This window comes from Stegostoma tigrinum, chromosome 1 (assembly GCF_030684315.1).
Source record: "Stegostoma tigrinum isolate sSteTig4 chromosome 1, sSteTig4.hap1, whole genome shotgun sequence".
Lineage (NCBI taxonomy): Eukaryota > Metazoa > Chordata > Chondrichthyes > Orectolobiformes > Stegostomatidae > Stegostoma > Stegostoma tigrinum.
Window position 1 is genome coordinate 175,181,310 of NC_081354.1, and position 22,426 is coordinate 175,203,735.

Genomic DNA, 22,426 nt, shown 5'->3' on the forward strand with positions numbered 1-22,426 from the left:
TCCATCGTCACTCTTCGCCTCCTATTTGTCAGTTACGCTTCCAGTTTGTATTGTTCAAGCTTCTATCTTGCTGATAGAAAAATCAGGAAGCCAAGCTGCAAAGCATTCATTTGAGCAAAACAGAAATCCCAAACTTTCCTTGAGCCTAAGGCAGGCAGCATGAGCTCAGAGGTTTAAGCATTAGCTATTACCAGGTAAAACTTAAATATTCACAAAAATATACAGAAGATTGCTGACTTCCAGCAAGTGGCCACGGGTTCAGGGCTGACTATTGTACCAGTCAGGAGAATAATCCCGGGTAATCACCCGTGATCATATCAATTGGTGGAGTAGGCTCAAAGGACCAAACAGCTTATTATCTATGCTCCTATGCCAATGTAACAGTTAACTGACACATACTCACCTCATCCTCCCCATTAATATACCCAAATAAAGAAAAACTTTGAAAAAAAGAGGGGGAAAAATGTCAAGAAATTTAAAAAGCAGACAACTAGCAATGCAGACGCTCATTATATCTTGGTACTTACACCTCAATGTTCAGTTTCCCCTCCTCCCTTTCTCAGCAGCTTAAGCAGTTTTTTTTACCCTGCTCTGAAGGGGTCATATCTTTCCTCCTTGGTGCTAACACAATGGTCTTCAAAGTTAGTCTTGTTTTCTTTACAAATGTAACCAATTCTCCTCCCTGTTTAGTCTTGTCCATCCACGCAGCTTTTCATCCCACCAATGCATGAAAAATACCACCTCAACACCCAGCAGTCACTGATAATGTTCACACCACATTGCTCTATGACTAATTCCACGGACAAGTTCATTTTTAACTTTCCTTCCCTGCTAAAGGAACTGCTAGCTATGCCAGGGGATTTGAAGACAACTGTACTGGTCCCCTCTGGCTCCCCGCACACATCAAACTCGGAATATTCTGATCTCCCTGTTCAGCACCGCACCACGTCTCAAAGATCTTCACTTTATCAGCTGATTATCCGATCCTGCTGCTGAATACAGCAATTTCACAATGGAACACAAGGTTTTCATGCTGATTCAAGAAAATGGGTGATTAATTAAGTCCTGAAATCTGCTTCAATGACAAATTAAAAGTGTTATACACACCGTGTTGTGCTGTTTCAAAAAGTCTGCTGCGTCCTCCTCTGCATTTCCACCAATCTCTCCAATAAGAATAATGCCTTCTGTTTTCGGGTCCTTCAGGAAAACATCAAGGCAATCAATGAAGTCCGTTCCATTGAAAGGGTCTCCACCAATACCTAGGATTTAAAAATCACCAAATTACAGGGTATGTCTTCTTTATAAACCAAAAATGTTCAAGAATATTTCGTCGCTTGTCCAGTTTAGAGAAAAAAAAACTCTCCAGATTTGCTTCTTCTCCAAGTTGTCAGTCAAACCCATCCATTTCTTGAAATAAAGAAAACAAAGAACTGTAGATGCTGGAAATCATAAACAAAAGTTGCTGGAAAAACTCAGCACGCCTGGGCGCATCTATGGAGAGAAAGCAGAGTTAATGCTTCACGCCCAGACTGTTCTACAGAAGGGTTCTGAAGCCTTTACTCTCCACAGGGGCTGCCAGACCTGTTACATTTTTTCAGTAACTTTTTCTTCTGGTTCCATCCTTTTCTTTAATATTCTGCACTCACTGTCCAAATTTGAATTACACAGGGATCAGAATATTTTTTTTTAAATTATGTCACAAATCATGATAGATTCCGATTGATGGTAAAAACAATAGTTGTGTGGTCAAACAGTTCTTTCCAATGCTAAAGGAGTTGCAGGGATGAAGGCTGCCTTAACAAAGAAAACACAGCAGTAATCATCATCCCAATAGCACAACAATTAGCCAATCACTCTTCAGCACACCGTAACATATATGCAACTAACTGCAGTAGTATTTAGACCAGGCATTTAGAAGATTTAAAACATCTGGATTTCCTTTTCCAGCCCAAATGAAGGTGAGCGGGGAGCACCAGTGGTGTCAAGGATAGGTATTAAATACAGGAACCATTAAGTTAAAGTAAGATCTTAAAATGGATTTTATCAGATTTGGATCATCTTTTCATCCACTTGAAAATTCATGTTAAAAACTACAACGCAGAGTGCTATTGCCCAATTAAATCAAGCAACTGCAAATATTAATTTTCAATAATATGTCTGCCAAGTTCTGAAACACTACCATAATTCTGAGAAAATGTGCCTCTGGACTGCTTAATTAATGTGGACCATACTTCCTTTCTAGTGCTGTGAACGTTGTATGTCAAGGGACAAGAAAGGCTCAAAAAAGATCATGCAACGCACAATGACACAGACTCCAAAAGTGGCAGATGATAAATCAATGGCAGTGTTTGCATTGCTGTTTTATTGTACACAGGTCGTGTGCTGCTGGTGGCTACTCCTGTAGAAAGCTGTGGGACAGTCATGCCCATGCCTAGAAATACTTGCAACTTTCTTTAAGCCTGCTTAGAAAAACAAATACAAAGAAGCAACAAATCATAAAATTGTAGCATAATTTGAATTAACACACCTGCTGTATTATAACAGTGGGAACTCCATGAGAGTGTGACAATAATTGTACTGTTTCAACACAGATTTCTTGGCACAACTGCACTTAGAGCAACACGCACAGCATATGAAACAGGTTCAACTCTGGCATGAAATCTTGTGACTTACCAACACAGAGAGACTGGCCCAGGCCAACCTGTGTCGTCTGATGAACTGCTTCATACGTTAACGTACCAGATCGTGAAACAATACCTAAAAATAAATATACTTATTTACTGAAAACATAGATGTCCCCAATAAAGTAGCTGAATGGTTGCAATGGTTTAAAGATGCCATAACTCCTGTTATGTTGCCCAGTTTAATTATCTTGGCTCAATGAATTTATCTAATGTGATTTACCACATAGTATGAACAGCTTAGGTTTCAATCCCTGTTAGGTTGTACAAGAACAGGTGGACACCAGTTCTTGCTAAGGATTTAGAAGTTGTAGCCTCAAGTGTGATTCCATACCAATGTGATTAACTCCTGAACGCTCCTTGAAGACGGCAAGAGGTATGTCAAACAAATGTATGCATTGAAATATGCTGCCAAGCCTGTGCATTAAAAGAAAAGCTGCGAGCTGGCTTTCCCTGATAACAAGGTGTTGAACTGGATGAAAACAGCAGGCCAAGCAGCATCTTAGGAGCAGGAAAGCTGACGTCTCGGGCCTCAACTCTTCGACCCTTCATCAGAAGGGTCGAGGCCTGAAACGTCAGCTGTGTTCATTCAGCTCTACACCTTGTTATCTCGGATTCTCCAGCATCTGTAGTTCCTATTATCAGCTGATTTTCCCTTCCCTCTTCTGAAGGTGCTGATTCACGTTGGCGTGCAGCGCCGTGGGGCTCAGACAATTAGGCCTGAATTTTCGTGCTCTGGTTGGATACTTCCCAAATGTGACGTCCATTAAAAAAAATGGAAGAACTGCAGGCGTTGGAAATCAGGAACAAAAACAGAAATTGCTGGGAAAACTTAGCAGGTCTGGCAGCATCTGTGGACAGAAAGCAGAGTTAATGTTTCGGGTTGACTGATTTCTCTCCACGAATGCTGCCGGACCTGCCAAGAATTTCCACCAATTTCTATTTTTGTGATGTTCATAAAGGTGGCCCTGACCTCCCAATTTTAGGTCGGCACAATGGTGGGAAGGGTTGCTGTTTTAAAAAAATGTCACAGCAAGCAATAAGAACCGTGAGGTCGGAGGTGGGCAATTTCAGCAAAACCATAAGGCTCCCAGAAAGGTCCATTTGCGAGATAGGGAGTCGATAGTGCAGTTCCGGTGTTCTGGACGAGACATCAAAAGCAGATAGGTGAGTGCCAACTCTGCAAATGTTGCCCAACAGTTAGCTAATCCTACAACAGATGGCCAAAAATAGGCTCTGCCCAGGAATAAAAATGGCAATGCTGCTGTCTCTTCACAGTTCACTGTACGGAAGCACTTGGAGTGGAGCCACAGTGAAAGCCTCATCTTTGGTCAACATCACTAAATGGTAAAGACATTCTGCAGTGCTGTAGCTAACTTTTATGCCTCAATGATTTAAGTACAGTGCCACATTCTTCATCCCATCCCTCTATCTGGCCATGGCACTGTCATCTTCAACTTGTAGGCCTCTTCAGTGAGTGATGTTATGCAGTAAACAATAAACCACAACCATTCTTATTTGGGTGTAATGCAGAGCTCCACCCAAGTGATCAAAGCATATTTTTATATGTTAAAGTCTGTTAGATTATACTCCCTGTACTGCATGGGCTGCTGTTGTAATTGCAAGCTGCTTCACTATGAGGGATGTTAAAAGGTGTAATTATCCAAGGTTTCAAAAAGTACCTTTTGTTCCCTAGGAACCAACCACAGATCTGTGTAGTGGATGAAAAGCTGAGTATGAAGGAGTCATGGCAACTACTACGGAGGCTTGTACAGAGTTGGAGGAAAACTTTGTTGTGGTCACAAGCTATTTAGGGACATGAAAGAATGAGGGGAGGGGCTTTTGGGTGACAAAGATGTCTGAATGCTGGTTTGGAACCTTTGCGGTGACGTGGAATTCAGTCAATTAGACAGAGACTCCTGGTCACTATGAAACAACAGAGACTAAAGCTAATCAACTCTGGTAGCCACCTTGAGCTGAACACAATCCTGTCTTCAAATGAAGACAACAACCATTTTGGAGTCAGAGCAGAAAATTAGACAAATACTTTCCTGATTTAACCTAGGGCACAAGGATCAACTGTGGCACATCAGTCCTTTGGAGTGAATGTTCTACAGTCTAAGAATCTTGGAATCTTGAAATGACTAGGAATTTTGAGGAATTGAAGATAGATAAGTCCCCTGGGCCTGATGGGATATATCCCAGGATTCTATGGGAAACGAGGGAAGAGATCGCAGGGCCTTCAGCGATGATCTTTTCATCCTCACTGTCCACGGCTACAGTGCCGGAAGATTGGAGAGTGGCAAACATCATTCCCTTGTTCAAACAAAAAGGGAATAGGGATAACCTCAGAAATTACAGGCCAATTAATCTTACTTCAGTGGTGGGCAAGTTATTGGAAAGGGTTCTGAGGCATAGGATTCATGATCACTTGGATAGGCAGTTTGATTTGTGATAGTCAGCATGGATTGGTGAGGAGTAGATCATGACTCACAAACCCATCTGAATTATTTGAAGAGGTGACCAAACACATGGATGAAGGTAGAGCAATGGATATGGTCAACATGGATTTAAGTAAAGCATAAGATAAGGTTCGACATGGTAGGCTCACGCATAAAGTAAGAAGGCATGGGATAGGGGGAAATGTGACAGATTGGATTCAGAATTGGCTGACCCTTAGAAGACAAAGGGTGGTGGCATATGGAAAATTTTCAACATGGTGCTCCGTTATGAGTGGCGTACCACAAGGATCTGTTCTGGGTCCTCTTCTATTTGTGATTTCTGTAAATGATTTGGATGTACAAATGAAGGGGTAAATTTGCTGAAAATACGAAGGTGGGTCAAGTTGTGGATAGCGTGGAGGACTGTTCTAGGTTACAAAGGGACACTGATAGGATACAGAGCTGTGCTGAGAAGGGGCAGATGGTGTTTAAACCTGAAAAGTGTGAGGTGATTATTTTCGGAAGGACAAATTTGAAAGCAGCACACAGGGTTAACAGAAAGATTCTTGGCAGTGTGAGAAGCAGAGGGATCTTGGGGTTCATGTCCACTGTTCCCTGGAAGCTGCCACCCAGGTGGATAGAGTTGTCAAGAAGGCACATGATGTGTTAGCTTTCATTAAGAGAGGGATTGAGCTCGAGAGCTGTGAAGTTACGCTCCAGCTACACAATAGCCTGGTTCGGCCACATCTGGAGTATTGTGTCCACTTCTGGTCGCCTCATTACAGGAAAGATGTGGAAGCACTGGAAAAGGTGCAGAGGAGATTTACCGGGATGTTGCCTGAAATGAAGGGAAAGTCTTACAAGGAAAGGTTGAGCGCACTAGGGCTTTTCTCTTTAGAACGACGATAGAGGCATACAAAATGATCAGAGGTATAGATAGGGTAGACAGCCAAAGACTTTTTCCTCAGGTGGGAGGTAGTTTTTACAAGGGGGCATAGTTTTAAAGTGAGTGGAGGTAGATATCGGGGAGATATCAGAGGTAGGCTCTTTATGCAGAGAGTGGTAGGGGCGTGGAATACATTGCCGGAGAGGGTAGTGGAGTCGGCCTCATTAGGGGCATTTAAGCGGCTACTAGATAGGCATTTGGGGGATAGTATAAGGTAGGAGTAGGGGTTAGATAGACCTTAGGATTAGGGTAAAAGTTCGGCACAACATAGTGTGCCAAAGGGCCTGTGCTGTGCTGTACTGTTCTATGTTCTAATCTATTTATCCTTTCTGTACAGCCCAGATCAATGTAAGGGTAGCTCATCAATTCCAACTGGGACTGATTTCCATATTGGAGACTGAATGGAGAAATTCAATCACTATTCCTTAACCTTCGTGACAAAGTATCTGTAAGTGGATATCAGGTGACAGGCTCAATTGCAATGCTCTTCACATTGAGTACATTCCAGACACTCACTAGTGTATTAGACATGGAAAACATCTGGATCTTGTTATCAGAAAATCACTGATGACTATGAAACTATATTCTGCAGGAGCTTTGTCTTTTGCTTTTCAGATACATTCAATGGCTTGTCATTCCAAATCCTTTCTACCTGTTCATTTCCCTTTATTTTTAAGATAACTTCATTTTCATTTGGCTTAGCAGGTTTGCCTCACAACTCTGTAGACATGTTCCTGGATTAAACACAAATCCAGAGCAGTTGAAATTTTTCACATTGCACATTACAGTATCACACATCCTAAGCAGGAACAGATGCCAATTTTCATCCAGTACTCACCAATTCGTCCTTTCATATGGATGTGCCCAGGCATGATTCCAATTTTACACTCTCCAGGCTGAGGACGAATGAATTAATTCAGGGGAAAAGGCATATCAGTATCTGCATGCAATAATCAAATAGGCAAAATACAAAAGGAGAAGCATAAAAGAAAGCAAGCTTTAATTTATTTCAAACAAACATGCAAAAATAAAAGGAAAAGACAAAAGAAATCACTGTTAGCCGCTCAAACTAATGTAACTAATAAATGATACACGACAGTCAGTTCTGAGCGTTCATGACTAAACAGCGGAACACCACAGTATATAAGGCAGGAGAAACAATATATTTTGGTTTTCAAACATGACATGTTTCTTTCTCCAGTGGAGTCTAGGCAATGTTAATGAAGCTGTCTTTGTTACCGATTTTGTACTACTCCAAGAACATCAAGAGTCATTGACCTAGCTTCAGACTTAAGTCCTGTGTAAGGCAGACATTATCAGAGAAGTCAATCTTCCCCAAACTGGTTGAGTTTTCAAAAAGCTCAACATGGCAGCTTTTAGCATTTTTTTTTTGTCCAGGACCTGTCCACAAATCACTGATTTCTTTGATTTCAAGTTTACAGTTGGCCAGAAGAACTTGCAACCTGTCAATTAACCAGTACCCTCCACCATTTAGGAGCAGCATGGCAGATCAATGGTTAACACAACTGCCTCACAATGCCAGGGTCCCGGGTTTGATTCCGCTCTAAGGTGATTGCTTTTATAGAGTTTGCACATTTTCCCCATGTCTGTGTTGGTTTCTTCCAGATGCTTCAGTTTCCTTCTGCAGTCCAAAAATGTGCAGGTTAGGTGGATTGGCTAGTGTCTGGGAATGTGGAGGCTAGTTGGATTAGCCATTGGTCATATAGGATTACAGGGATAGGGTGTGGGAGTAGATTTGGGCTGCTCTTCGGAGAGTCACTGGGCTGAGTGGCCTGCTTCCACACTGTAGGGATTCTATGATTCTATTTAAATCATGTACTTACAATTCACATAAAGCCGGTTGCTCTTGGCTCTAAATTGTTATGCAATAAGTCCAATTAGAATGGCTTCATGTAGGCAATTTTGAAGAAACGTTACAGACCTAGAAGTTTTTCCCTCCACAGATACTACCAGAACACCTTGAGTATTTTAATCATTTTCCATTTTTAATTTCAGATTTCTGGCATCTACTTTTGTAGCAGGTCAACCTCTGGGCTGACACTGATGATCACGTAGCAGATGTGCCACGCAAATAGCCTATAATTCATACACACAGAATAACAGTTCTGGTAGAGTAGCAGGTCACAGTAGAATAATGCCCTAATACAAATCACCATCTTCAGAATTGGAAAAAAAAACAAAAATGTAGAAAATATTCTGTCTAAAGTCAGAAATCATATGACACCAGGTTATAGTCCAACAGGTTTATTTGAAATCACAAGTTTTTGGGGCGCTGCAGTTGGTCTATAACCTGGCATCTTGTGACATCTGGCATTGTTCACCCTAGTCCAACACTGGCACCTCCACATCCTATCCAAAGCTGCAACAGTGTTTGCACCAGGTTTGAGACCATCTACAATTTGGTCCTTGGTGGCCTGGGCCAAGAAGTCTTGCTCCTTTATCTAACTTCAGTCGCATCATGCTTAAGCAATGGAGGATTACTTTAAAAAAAAAATCGAGACAAACAAACAAAATCAAATGAAACTTTACTCGTTAAACTAAATGACATCAATGATTTATTCAAGACACTTACATTGATCACTCCTGGACAGTTGGGGCCAACAAGGCGAGTCTTGTTCTGGCGAAGAAGTCGATGTTTCACCCGTACCATGTCCTGCTGTGGAATTCCTTCGGTGATACAGACTACCAGCGGGATCTCAGCATCCACTGACTCAAGGATAGCAGCAGCGGCGAACGGGGGAGGGACATAGATAACAGATGCTTCAGCTCCTGTGCTTTCTCTGGCCTAGAAGTATAAATATGAAAAAGGAGATTACTTCCTGATGGCAATTTACAAAGTTTAGGTCATTAACTCTTTCTCTTCTCATGCTGCAGCAACCTGACAGATACAGGGTATTTGCTCAAGACGGTTGATGCACTACAGTTTTCATTCTCAAACAAAACATTTCAAAGGAGCTACATGAGGAACGAAAGAAACAAACCAGCCTTAGTCACTTCAGTAAACATCTTAACTGCTAACTGAAGAACTGATTGGCAGCCCCACATTTGTAGCTGGGAAGAATGCGTGCTATACAATAAGATTGTAGAGGAAAGGATCAACATAAATAAACACAAGCTGCTGACTAATAGTTCAGTACATAATAATTCATAATTAAACATACATATAAAATACATAATTATACTCTAGTAGAACAAAACTGTTATTAAAAAGTTAGTTAAACAGAGCATGCACTACATTGAGACTAAGGAGAACCATAAAGTGCATCCTACTGAATTCTTTATCACTGTCTTTATAACAATCACTCTCAACTATTTCAATCTTTTCCAGATTGGCCTCATACCTTTTACTTTCCATGGACTCCAGCTCCTCAAAGATTCTACTACGTGTAACTAATTTGGCACCAAGTACCACTTACCCATCACCTCTCCTCTCCTCACAGTGTCTTGCATTTAGAACTCAGTATTTTTATTTTGTTCATGGACGTGGGTGTGATTGGCTGGGCATTTACTGCTCATTAATAACTGCTCATTACTTGAGAAGGTGGCAGTAAGCTGCAGGATGTTGATGCAGGTGATTTTTAACAATTGTAATGCCACGGAGTGTCAAGCATTTGAACAGCATTATTTTAAGCCACTAGTTTACTCATGCTCTGATAGTGCTGCTATGCCACTGCCTCCCCAGTTATTTTTTTTTATTAATTCACAGAATGAGGACATTGCTGGCTAGGCCAACACTTACCACCCAGTTCTAATCTCCTAAAAGACAGTTAAACATTAACCATATTGAGGCAAAGTGAGGATGGCAAGGTGAAGGAACGTTGGATGACAAGACATGTGGAACACCTAGTCAAGTGGAAAAAGGAAGCCTACCTAAGTTTGAGGAAGCAAGGGTCGGACAGGGCTCTACAAGTCTACAAGGTAGCCCAGAAGGAACTGAAGAATGGACTTAGGAGAGCTAGAGGGGGTTGTGAGAAAACCTTGGCGGGTAGGATCAAGGAAAACCCCAGGGCATTCTATGCTGATAGGAGGAACGAGAAGATGGCCAGTAAGAACCAAAAGATCTGAGCAAGGGTCACCAAACCCGAATCGTTAACTCTTTTTTCTCTTCCACAGATGCTGCCAGACCTGCTGAGCTTTTCCGGCAACTTTGTTTTTGAGAGGATGGCCCGGTTGAGGGTAGGGCCAATCAGGGATAGTAGAGGGAACTTGCGCGCGGAGTCAGAGGAGGTAGGGGAGGTCCTTAATTAATACTTTGCTTCAGTATTCACCAGTGAGACGGAACTTGACATTTGTCAGGACAGCATGAAACAGGCAGATATGCTCAAACAGGTTGCTGTTAGGAAGGAGGATGTGCTAGAAATTTTGAAAAACATAAGGACAGATAAGCCCCCAGGCCAGACGGGATACACCAAAGGTTTCTACAGGAAGTGAGGGAAGAGATTGCTGCCCCTTTGGCAATGATCCTTGCGTCCTCACAGTCCACTGGAGTAGTACCAGATGATTGGAAGGTGGCAAATGTCATTCCTTGTTCAAGAAAGGGAACAGGGATAATCCCGGAAATAACAGGCCGCTCAGAATTACTTCTGTGGTGGGCAAAATATTGGAGCAGGTTCTGAGAGACAGTATTTATGATTATTTGGAAAAGTACAGTTTGATTATAAAATAGTCAACATGGCTTTGTGAGGGAGAGGTTATGCCTCACAAGCCTCACTGAATTCTTGGAGGATGTGACAAAACACATTGATGAAGACAGAGCAGTGGATGCATTTGATAAGTTTCCACATGGCAGGCCCATTCAGAAAGTAAGGAGGCGTGGGGTTCAGGGAAATTTGGCTCTCTGGATGCAAAACTGGCTGTCCAATAGAAGACAGAGAGTGGTAGCAGATGGAAAATATTCAGCCTGGAGCTCAGTGACCAGTGGTGTTCTGCAGGAATCTGTTTTTGGACCTCTGCTCTTTGTGATCTTCAATAAATGACTTGGATGAGGAAGTGGAAGGGTGGGCTAGTAAGTCTGCCAATGACGCGAAGGTTGGAGGAGTTGTGGACAGCATGGAGGGCTGTTGTAGGTTGCAGTAGGACACTGACAGGATTCAGAGCTGGGCAAGGAAGTGGCAGACAGAATTCAACCCAGAAAAGTGTGAAGTGACTCATTTTGGACGGTTGAATTTGAATGCAGAATACCAGGTTAATGGCAGAATTATCGGCAATGTGGAGGAACAGAGGGATCTTGGGTCCACATCCACAGATCCCTCAAAGTTGCTACCCTTTCCCCTGGTGGGGGGGGGGGGGGAGGCATATGGTGTGTTGGCTTTCATTGGCAGGGGAATTGAGTTTCAAAGCCGCAAGGTTATGCTGCAGCTCTATAAAACTCTGGTTCGACCACACTTGGAATAGTGTGTTTGTTTCTGGTCACCTGACCTCATTACAGGAAAGATGTGGAAGCTTTAGAGAGGATGCAGAGGATATTTACCAGGATGCTGCCTGGACTGGAGGGCAGGTTTTATGAGGAAAGGTTGAGGGAGCTAGGGCTTTTTTCAATGGAGCAAACAGGTGACTTGACAGAGGCATACAAGATGATGAGAGGCACAGACTGGATAGTCAGAGACTTTTTCCCAAGGCGGAAATGACTATTATGAGTGGGCATAATTTTAGGGTATTTGGAGGAAGGTATAGTAGAGATGTCAGAGGTAGGTTCTTTACAAAGAGAGTGGTGGGCATGTGGAATGCGCTGTTGGCAGTGGTAGTGGAGTCAGATACTTGAGACTTTTAATCGACTCTTAGATAGACAGATGAAGGATAGTAAAAGGTAGGGAATGCATGATAGTTTGATCTTAATAGGATAATAGGTCAGCACACCATCATGGGCCAAAGGGCCTGTCCTGTGCTGTACTGTTCTATGTTCACAATGTTTTATATCTGGATTCACATGTTGGCCAGACCGAGTAAGGACAGCAGTTTCCTTCCCTGAAGGACATTAGTGAACCAGGTGCGTTTTTCCAACAATCAACAATGGATTCATAGTCATCATTAAACTCTTAATTCCAGACTTTTCTTGCATCCAAATTCCACTATTTGTTATGACAGGATTCGAACCCCAGAACATTGCCTGCGTCTCTGGATTAACAAAAGAGCGATAACCTGCAAGGCAGTCATCTCCCCATCTCTTCTTATCACTAACTCCCTTCAGACCTGGAATGTTTTTCTACCCCCGGAACATCCCCATAGAACACTCATTTTTGACTCTCACCTTTCGCTCATCTCTTATGCTTTTTGCCCCATTGTAGCCATTTAGGCCCAATGTTCTGGAATCTCATCTAAGTTTCCAGCTCTAATTCAAACCCACACCTTCAATCAAGGTTTGAACGCCATTTTTGATGCTTCCCTTGGCTCGATGTTTCAAAGTCTTCCCGGTCCTTCTACTGATCATCTTAGGCGGTATTTCTTTCTTTGAAGGTGCTATACCACATACAAGCTTTTATTGGCAGCAACTTCAGTCATGAAAGTATTTGATGGCATTGTGTTTCATTCAAACATTTTCATCTTACATACTGTGAACTGTGCTTAAAGGTCTAAGCAAAATTGTTGCTATTGCAATCAACTGAAAGCCATTTAACAATCACTGGTCAAGGTTACAGGTTAGGACACTTCTTACTTAATTCCAATTTAGTCCTATTCTCAGAGCAAAAGGCCATCAGAATAAAGCTTAACGAAACAAAATTCCGTGTGGTACTAAATTAAAGATCAGTAAACCAAGCATTCCCAAAACTTTCTGCCACTGGGTTCCGTTTAAAAGCTGGAAAACTACCATGATCCCACAGTGAAAATTGCAAATGCAGGGTGTGGTGAGATAACAAGAGAAGTGGGTGTGGAATAGAAAGGTTGTGAGGAGGTTTCACAAATAACGAGAATGCAAAGTCTCCACTTATAACTGCAGCAACAGCCAGACTTCGAGGTCAGTTTGAAAATAATGTTGGGATTTGAAGCTATCTCACAGCTGCTGAACAATCAGCTCTCTACAGCAACCATTTCTATCTGAGACATACAACACCAAAATTCTGGCTTGTAAGCGCCCTATTCCTGCAGCAAACACTTCACAGTCCATTCAGGAACAAAACCAAAGTTGCTGGAAAAGCCCAGCAGGCCTGGCAGCATCTGTGAAGGAAAAAACAGAGTTAATGTTTCGGGCCCGGTGACCCTTCCTCAGAACTTTTGTGCAACTCCTGCAGAATTTTCTACAAGCTTCATGTTTACATTGCAGAAATTGTTCGAAATTTGCTACACATTCTAAACTTTTCTTGATATCTTTTATGTTTGTGTATTTATTTGTTATGTCTGTAAGAGGTGGAGAACTCTCTATGGAAAGAAAACATCATCATAAATATTGATCAGAGATAATGGGAACTGCAGATGCTGGAGAATCCAAGATAACGAAGTGTGAAGCTGGATGAACACAGCAGGCCAAGCAGCATCACAGGAGCACAAAAGCTGACGTTTCGGGCCTCGACCCTCCATCCAGGCCCGAAACGTCAGCTTTTGTGCTCCTAAGATGCTGCTTGGCTGCTGTGTTCATCCAGCTCCACACTTTGTTATCTTGGAGTCTCCAGCATCTGCAGTTCCCATTATCTCTGATCACAATTTTAACCTCACTGCAAACCCTCTTCCAGGATGCCTAACCTGAAGAAGTTATCCTCCTCGATGAAGGGTCTAGGCCCGAAACGTCAGCTTTTGTGCTCCTGAGATGCTGCTTGGCCTGCTGTGTTCATCCAGCTCCATACTTTGTTATCATCATAAATATTGACTGCATTTACCTCTTTAACGGAGTTGAAGACAGGCAAATTCAAGTGGCTTTGACCCCCTTTCCCGGGTGACACTCCTCCTACAAGGTTAGTGCCATATTCCAAAGCCTGTTGGCTATGGAAAGTTCCCTGGAATACACAATAAAGAGAAAAATGCGAGATTAAATTAACATCCAAATGTACTCAACAGTATTACACTTTAAGAAGTCCCATTTAGTCTCCTCTGATACTTTATCCAAATAAGTTTATTCAGCTGTGAGTCACAAGAGTGCCTGCATGTAATTGAGTGGGGAACGATTTCACAGCCAGGCAAGATGCTGCTGATCAAATCATACAATTTTCAGTGAAGCACTGAAGGTGTAGAAATCTTCTGATTTTATATCCAACCCAAATGAAATAAGTTATACTGCTGCAACTACTGCCTGAGCTCTTAGCAGCTAATTCAACAAAAACTGAAAGGGACAAAGAATTGCTGCACAGTTCCATATCGATGCCATCGATGGCAAAATTTTCCACCTCATGGATGGGCACATTCCCATTCTAATATGATCACCAGGCATGAAATTCAACTTTAGTTGAACATAGGACAGCACATCATAGGAAGGCAGTTTTGGTTGTTGGAGGTCAGCCATGTCAGCTCCAGGACATCTCTACAGGAGTTGCTCAGGGTAATGTCCTAGGCCCAACATCTTCAGCAACTTCAATGACTCCCACTCCAGCTGCTGCACCTTCGTGCACTCCCTGATTTTGCAGTTGGAGTGAAGTAGCAAGTCCAGGGCAGGTTGTCGGTTAACATCACTCTGACGAACTTGATGCTCTTCATCCTCTCATCTTCAGTTCCTTTGATGTAGATAGGAGTGTTCTCCACCTTTCTTTATGAAATCAGAGATCAGCTTTATAGTTTTGCCAATGTTGAGAGAGAGGTTGTTTTCAATGCACTGCATCACCAGGCCCTCTATCTCCCTTCTGTATTTTGACTTGTCATTGTTAAGATATCTGTCCCACTATGGTGATGTCATCAGCGAACTTGTAGATTGCGTTCATTCAGAATTCTGAATTGCTCTTGGACTAAATGGCTAAGATTACAATGCAGTGGGTCTAAAACTACATGTAGGCCAGACAGGGTGGGGGTGGTAAATTTCCTTCATTAACAAAGCAGATGGAGTTTTATAATAATTGATAATGGTTGTCCTTGCTTCCATTACTGAAACTTGCTTTACATTCCAGCTTAAATTGAGTAAGCCTAAATTGTACATGCTACCAGAATAGGATTTGAATCCATGATGTGTGACTGTCTGTGTAGGTTTCCCCCAGTTTCCTCCCACAGTCCAAAGATGTGCAGGCTAGGTGGATTGGCCATGCTAAATTGTCCGCAGTGTTCAGGGGTGTGTGGGTTATAGGGAAATGGGTCTGGGTGGGATGGTTCAAGGGACGGTGTGGACTTGTTGGGCCGAAGGGCCTGTTTCCACACCGCAGGGAATCTAATCTAATCTAATCTCAAAACATCAGGCTAGGCATCTAGTTTGCTAGTCCACGGATATTATCACTTGGCCATATTTCAAGACAGTTCATCTCAAGTGGAACACAAACATAATCCAGTGATCCAACAACGTGATTGCACAAGGAACGGTACTGAGGACAGTTTAGAATACAGGGTTCAGGAGCAAGAGCAGGTAATATAGCTTTTCAAAACCTGCTCTGCCATTCATTAGGATCATAGCTGGATCTAACTGATAAGGATGTTGCTCGGAATAGAGGATGTTAGCTAAGACAGAGTGGATAGGGTGAGGTTATTTTCCTCTGAACACAGGAGGCTGAGCAGAGGCACTTTAATTGAGGTGGTTAAAATTTAAGAGGAGCCTAAACAGTATGAACAGTTCCCTTTCCAGATGTAAATCAGAAGGATTAATGGTGAGCAGCAGAGGATGCGGCGGTTGGGAATTTACTAACTGAAAGGGTGGAGGACCGGAAACTTGCAGTACATTTTTTTAAAAATTCTTGGAGATGAACCTCAAGTGTGTAATCCAAAGAGCTACTGACCAAGGCTGAACAGCTCTTTCTCAGCCAGTAAAAACACAATGGGCTGAACAGCTTCTTGTGCATTAAATATTTCAATTCCATAAATATGTCAGCCTTGGGTCAGTGGCAATGCTTTCAGAAGACAGTGCCGCATGCCAACTGAAAAGGCATGAATCAATTATTTCGCTTGACAAATCAGTGCAGTACTGAGTTGCAGTTCAACAGCTAGGATTTATCCTTCACAAAACTATGACTGTTTCAAGTCATTGTTATATAGGACATCATCATACATGTTGGACAATCAGTACTTGGTTCACAAGTCAAGCTTGGGCTAAACATAAAATAATCAAAGGATTGCTAGTGCTGGAAATCAGAAACGAGAACAGATATTGCTGGAAAAAAAAATCTTTGCAGGTCTGGCAGCATATGTGAAGAGAAAGCATACTAGTTCTTAAGAAGGGTACCTGGACCCAACGTGTTAACTCTGTTGTGAGGAGAAAACAGAGTTAACATGTTGGGTCCCAGCACCCTTCTTCAGAACTACTACGCTTTCTCTTCACAGATGCTGCCAGACCTGCTGAGTTTTTCCAGCAATTTCTGTTTTTGTTTTAAGCTTAGGACTGTTGTATCACACTGCAGCTTCCACTGTCACTGCTGCAGATGCCCATGACTGAAATTGACATAAAATGGCCACTTGGGGCTTTTGTCAGACATGAGATGGCTGAAAAGAGATTGGCAGCTGCACATAGCAGACTTTCACAGTTAGACTTTTGGTTTCCATACATTCACCAGATAACAAAAGATCCAATGAGAATCATAATAGGGTCCCAGTGAGAAAAGACGGGGAAATTTAATTAAATTTCTGCAAACAGGCCGCTCTTAGTGCATAATCCTTGAAAAATCTAAAGAGAAGATACCTGGACAATAAACACGGTCCCAAGTTTGTTATTTAGTAAAATGTAGAAGGAAGAGTCTAACACCACACTATTCTGAACAGTTTAAGTAATTGTAAATTAAAAATGCAACCTACAAACTACCTTGAAGGGATTTAGCCGAATTCCTTTGAGCAGTCAACCTTTGATTGTAAAGAGACGCCCACTTCATTAGCAGGGAAGCTAAGCGATAAATGGTGTAAACAGATAACCTCTAAGAAAGCACCAGAGGAAGTTAGCATAAGTATAAGGAGGTTGTGAAACATAGTCAGTGTGACTTCAAAAATTGAACAATTGCAACTTCACGGCTTAGCAAACAGCCAAAGGACAGAAATGGACAATTTGAGCAGATCCTTGCATCCAGTGATCAATGGGAGAATGACTGAAACCCATTATAAGGCATGGGTGTGGGTGAGGTCGAGGTCATGTCCTGTTGTACCTTTAGAATCCAAAAAGATTTCTTTTAATGGCTTAGCAAATCTGTGAAAGTGATTGAATGTCACTGTCATCAATGGAATTCAAATAGATGCTGTCTTATTAAGTAAAAAATAAAGAAAAATATTAAAAATAGACACAGTAAGGTTAATTCAAGAATCAAACCTCCTTTTAAAATCAACTTACAGAACGGAAATGGCAGAAGTTGTAAATTGAGGCTGCAAGACCGAGAGATGGTATTTGTTTGATCTCTCTCTCAGAAAGAGAGAGAGTGTTTCCACGCGCGCGCGCATGTTTTTGCGAGAGAGAAGCTCCTCCCCAACTTGTCAGCTTCCTCAAAGAATTATAACATTGTGAGTACGTAACATTTTTAGCAGAAATTAGCATCCTTTTGTAATAAGATTACTAGGTATTGTAAATTGTCTAACAGAATTTGAAAAAGTCCTTAGTGATAAGCAAGTGTCCAGTTTATTGGCAATTAATGTGATGAAGCTGACAAATGCCCAGAGGGAGTATAACTGTCAGTATTGGAACGTGACCGAATGAGATGCATTGCAAGGTCCCAAAGACAGGTGATAGAGGTGTCTGGTAAACATGACCTATGGCTGTCCACGGAGATGTCCATCATTGATCATGAGTTTACAGGACTGGATGTGCAGATGAGGGGGATGTAGCTAACAATGCCTTCAATGTAGCATGTCATTATTGTAACACAATGTATAAAAATTATATGGGGGTAGCAAAGTGTCCAGTAGAAACTGTTAAAAACTGCTAGACACAGAACTTAAGACTTTTCTTTGAAATCACTCAATGACAATTATCAACGCAAATTCCCATATTTTCCAAAATAACTATCATCATTCAGATAAATTGTTAATCTGAAAACAACCTGACCTTTTAGGGGGGGAATTAAGTGTCACATGGTACTAGTTGCTTACAGTATGGGAATTCTTTCCAGGGTCTAAGCAATAGACTAAGCACAAAGCAACTAAGCAACAGATTGTGCAAATTTTATCTAGTGGCTACTTTGTAGAACCCTGCTTTGTACAAATCAAATTTCCTGACATTACAACAGTCAGGTGAAGCTGTGGTTTTAATGAAAGTACTCTCAGCTGAGTCAGTGACTTCAGGCTCAGTCCAAGATTTTAACATAAAATATCCAGGTTTACAACCTAGTGCTGTGATAGCATGTTTCCAATGAGACTTTAGACTGGGGCGATGTCTGCTGTCTCAAGTAGATGCAGAAGATCGCACGGCATGATTTTGAAGAAAAGTAGGCAAGACTTTCTTGGTGTCCTCATTAATAATCATCCTTTTCTAAACATCAACGAAACAGGTCATGGCTGTACTGTAGTTTGTGGGAGCTATCTATGCACCATCTTTTCTACATTATAACTGTGGCCATTTTTGAGTTCTAAATTGCTTTGGAATATTCTGAGGTCATGAAAGGCACGACATAAATGCAAGTCCTCCTTTTCAAGTGAAAAATTGACTACTTCCAATGGTGGCAAAGTGCTTTGGGGAACCTGAAGGCAGGGAAGATGACATCAATAAGTTAACACAGTGTGGAGCTGGAGGAACACAGCAGGCCAGGCAGCATCAGAGGAGCAGGAAAGCTGATGCTTCGGGTCAGGACCCAAGGGTTAGGGTTAGGGTTAGGGTTACGGTTACAGTCTTGACCCGAAACGTCAGTTTCCCTGCTCCTCTGATGCTGCCTGGACTGCTGTGTTCCACCAGCTCCACACTGTTATCTCTGACTCCATCATCAGCAGTTCTTACTATCTCAGACATCAATAAGTTCTTTCATTTACACAAAGTTTTCTAAATTCAAGTTAGACTTTATATCAAAAAGAATTGAAATGCACTGTGTCAGAAGCAGCTTTCTATAGTCAAAACACCAACACTCAAGACCAATGGTCCAACAGATGCTAACTTGCACCACAATTATCAAAAATAAAGATGAGAAATAAATGCTGGAAGGTTAAACATTAATATTAGACAGATGGAATGCAAACAAGACGCACCTGCTTCCCAGTAAAACCCTGGCAAATGACTTTTGTTGTTTTGTCTATGTAGAGATTTTGCCTTGAGCCGGTGTAGCAGTGTCTCACTCCGCTCTGCTTCGCTGCAACTAATAAAAGGCCAAATGTTAGCAACACAAGTCCACTATTGTACTGAGCTATAACATGCCGTACTGACTCAAGGAGGTCCATTAGCAAAGGGCTAATTCACTCATGAACAATTATGTACAAGACTTTGCCTTGCACAGTGGTGATACTTTGGTGTCAAACTAGATTAAAAAGCTAGGGCAATTGAGGAAAATGATTTTAGGAAATTCCTCTCAGATTCTGGGAGTTCTCATCTCCACCAAGATCACCATCAGGAGATAAATATCAGTCCAATCCATAAGAACGCAAGAATTAGGAGCAGTGGACGATATGGCTCATTGAATGGCTGGGCAGGATTGAGAAGGTCACAGCTGATCCAATTGTGTCCTTAGCTTTATGGAAATAAGACTTTCCCTGGACACTCGCTATTTCCTCCTTGAATGCCTCCCTCCAGAGCCTGACTTTGTTGTCTGCCCTTCCATCACTCTCAACTCCCCTGTTGATCAAATCGCTCTAACTCAACCTTGGATATATTCAAGGCCAGTCTCTCCAGCTCTCTGGGGTAGAGAATACCTGCGATCAATGACCCTCAGAAAGACCAATTCTCATTTCTGCCAAACCTGCCCAAACTTTCCACAAAGAATACTACAGCAGTAATAGTAACATATTTTACCTACCCAAACATTAATTGTGATGAAGGGAAACAAAATTTTTTAATTGCTTCCAGGAAAATACCTTTTTAAGCTTGTATGTAGATGTATAAACGCCAACAAGGGAAGGGCAGTTCTGGATCTAATATTGGGAAATGAGCTCAGTCTGGTATAAGGCAGATCAGCAGGGGAGCATTTTGGAGGTGTGAGCTACCACAACTCAGTTCTATCTAAGATATTTACGGAAAAAGGTAAAGACGGGCGAGGAATTAAAGTTCTAAACTGGGGAACAGTTAACTTCATTAAGATAAGATTTGGCCCAAGTGGACAGACAGCAGCTACTTGCAGATAAAACTCGGTCAGGGCAGCAGAACATATTCAAAGAGGAAACAGTGAGTGATCAGAGAAATAAGTTTTCATAAAGACAGAAGGGTGGGACCAAGAACGTAGAGCCCTGAATGTCAAGTGACATAAATATTAGGATTAAGAAAAAAAATAGAAGCTTATGGCAGATTCCAAGTGCTCAATACAACAGAATTCCCAGAAGGTTTAAAAACATACAGGAACTTTAAAAAGGGAATTAGGAAAGCTGAGAGAGTATATTAAAAGTTTTAGCAGATAGAATACAAGTGTAAGAGTGAGAAATGGATAATGATCAGATAGTGTAGGGGGAGGGGCTTAGATTAGTTCACAGGTCAGCGCAACATCGTGGGCCGAAGTGCACTGTATTGTTCTATGTTCTACGTAAAACTAGGGAATGAATAGGACCCATAGGAGGTAACGAAGATAAAACAATAAACTAAACCATCTATTTGTAACAGAAATTCAAAGACTTTTAAGCACACAGTTAAAGTATAAACTACATTCACCTAAAAACACTACTTCATAGAACACAAAATATAGAACATAGAACATTACAGCACAAGACAGGCCCTTCGGCCCTCAATGTTGTGCCGACCTGTCATACCGATCTCAAGCCCATCTAACCTACTCTATTCCATACACGTCCATATGCTTATCCAACGACGACTTAAATGTACCTAAAGTTGGCAAATCTACTACTGTTACAGGCAAAGCGTTCATTCCCTTACTACTCTCTGAGTAAAGAAACTACCTCTGACATCTGTCCTATATCTTTCACCCCTCAATTTAAAGCTATTCCCCCTTGTGCTCGCCGTCACCATCCTAGGAACAAGGCTCTCCCTATCCACCCTATCTAACCCTCTGATTATTTTATATGTTTCAATTAAGTCACCTCTCAACCTTCTTCTCTCTAATGAAAACAGCCTCAAGACCCTCAGCCTTTCCTCTTAAGACCTTCCCTCCATACCAGGCAACATCCTAGTAAATCTCATCTGCACCCTTTCCAAAGCTTCCACATCCTTCTTATAATGCGGTGACCAGAACTGTACACAATACTCCAAGTGTGGCCGCACCAGAGTTTTGTACAGCTTCACCATAACTTCTTGGTTCCGGAACTCGATCCCTCTATTAATAAAAGCTCAAACACTGTATGCCTTCTTAACAGCCCTGTCGACCTGGGTGGCAACTTTCAAGGATCTGTGTACATGGACACCGAGATCTCTCTGCTCATCTACACTACTAAGAATCTTACCATTAGCCCTGTACTTTGCCTTCCGGTTACTCCTACCGAAGTGCATCACCTCACACTTGTCTGCATTAAACTCCATTTTCCACCTCTCAGCCCAGCTCTGCAGCTTATCTATCTCTCTCTGCAACCTACAGCATCTTTCATCACTATCCACAACTCCACTGACCTTAGTGTCATCTGCAAATTTACTAACCCATCCTTCTACGCCCTCATCCAGGTCATTTATAAAAATGACAAACAGCAGTGGACCCAACACCGACCCTTGCGGTACACCACTAGTAACTGGTCTCCAGGATGAACATTTCCCATCAACTACCACCCTCTGTCTTCTTTCAGCAAGCCAATTTCCAATCCAAACTGCTATATCTCCCACAATTCCATTACTCCGCATTTTGTACAATAGCCTATTGTGGGGAACCTTATCGAACGCCTTGCTGAAATCCATATACACCACATCAACCGGTTTACTCTCATCTACCTGTTTGGTCACCTTCTCAAAGAACTCAATAAGGTTTGTGAGGCACAACCTTCCCTTCACAAAACCATGCTGACTATCCCTAATCAATTTATTCTTTTCTAGTTAATTATAAATCCTATCCCTTATAACCTTTTCCAACACTTTACCAACAACTGAGGTAAGGCTCACTGGTCTATAATTACCAGGGTTGTCTCTACTCCCCTTCTTGAACAGGGGAACCACTTCATGAGCAGAAAAGATTTATTTTTAAAAGTGCACAAAACACACCCCAAGCACAGCATGCAAAAATGTGATTTGTACAAGCATT

General features: G+C 41.9%; 1 protein-coding gene across 1 annotated transcript in view; it reads right to left on the reverse strand.

Moving 5' to 3' along the window:
- suclg1 (succinate-CoA ligase GDP/ADP-forming subunit alph) overlaps positions 1–22,426 on the reverse strand; it is an 85,560-nt gene that overhangs the window by 27,727 nt on the left and 35,407 nt on the right. Inside the window, exons 2-7 of the mRNA XM_048539420.2 lie at positions 19,296–19,402; positions 13,898–14,014; positions 8,662–8,874; positions 6,907–6,964; positions 2,674–2,757; positions 1,108–1,259 (exon numbers count right to left, since the gene is read on the reverse strand). Coding sequence (XP_048395377.1) covers positions 1,108–1,259; positions 2,674–2,757; positions 6,907–6,964; positions 8,662–8,874; positions 13,898–14,014; positions 19,296–19,402 — 731 coding nt within the window. The remainder of the gene's footprint in view (positions 1–1,107; positions 1,260–2,673; positions 2,758–6,906; positions 6,965–8,661; positions 8,875–13,897; positions 14,015–19,295; positions 19,403–22,426) is intronic.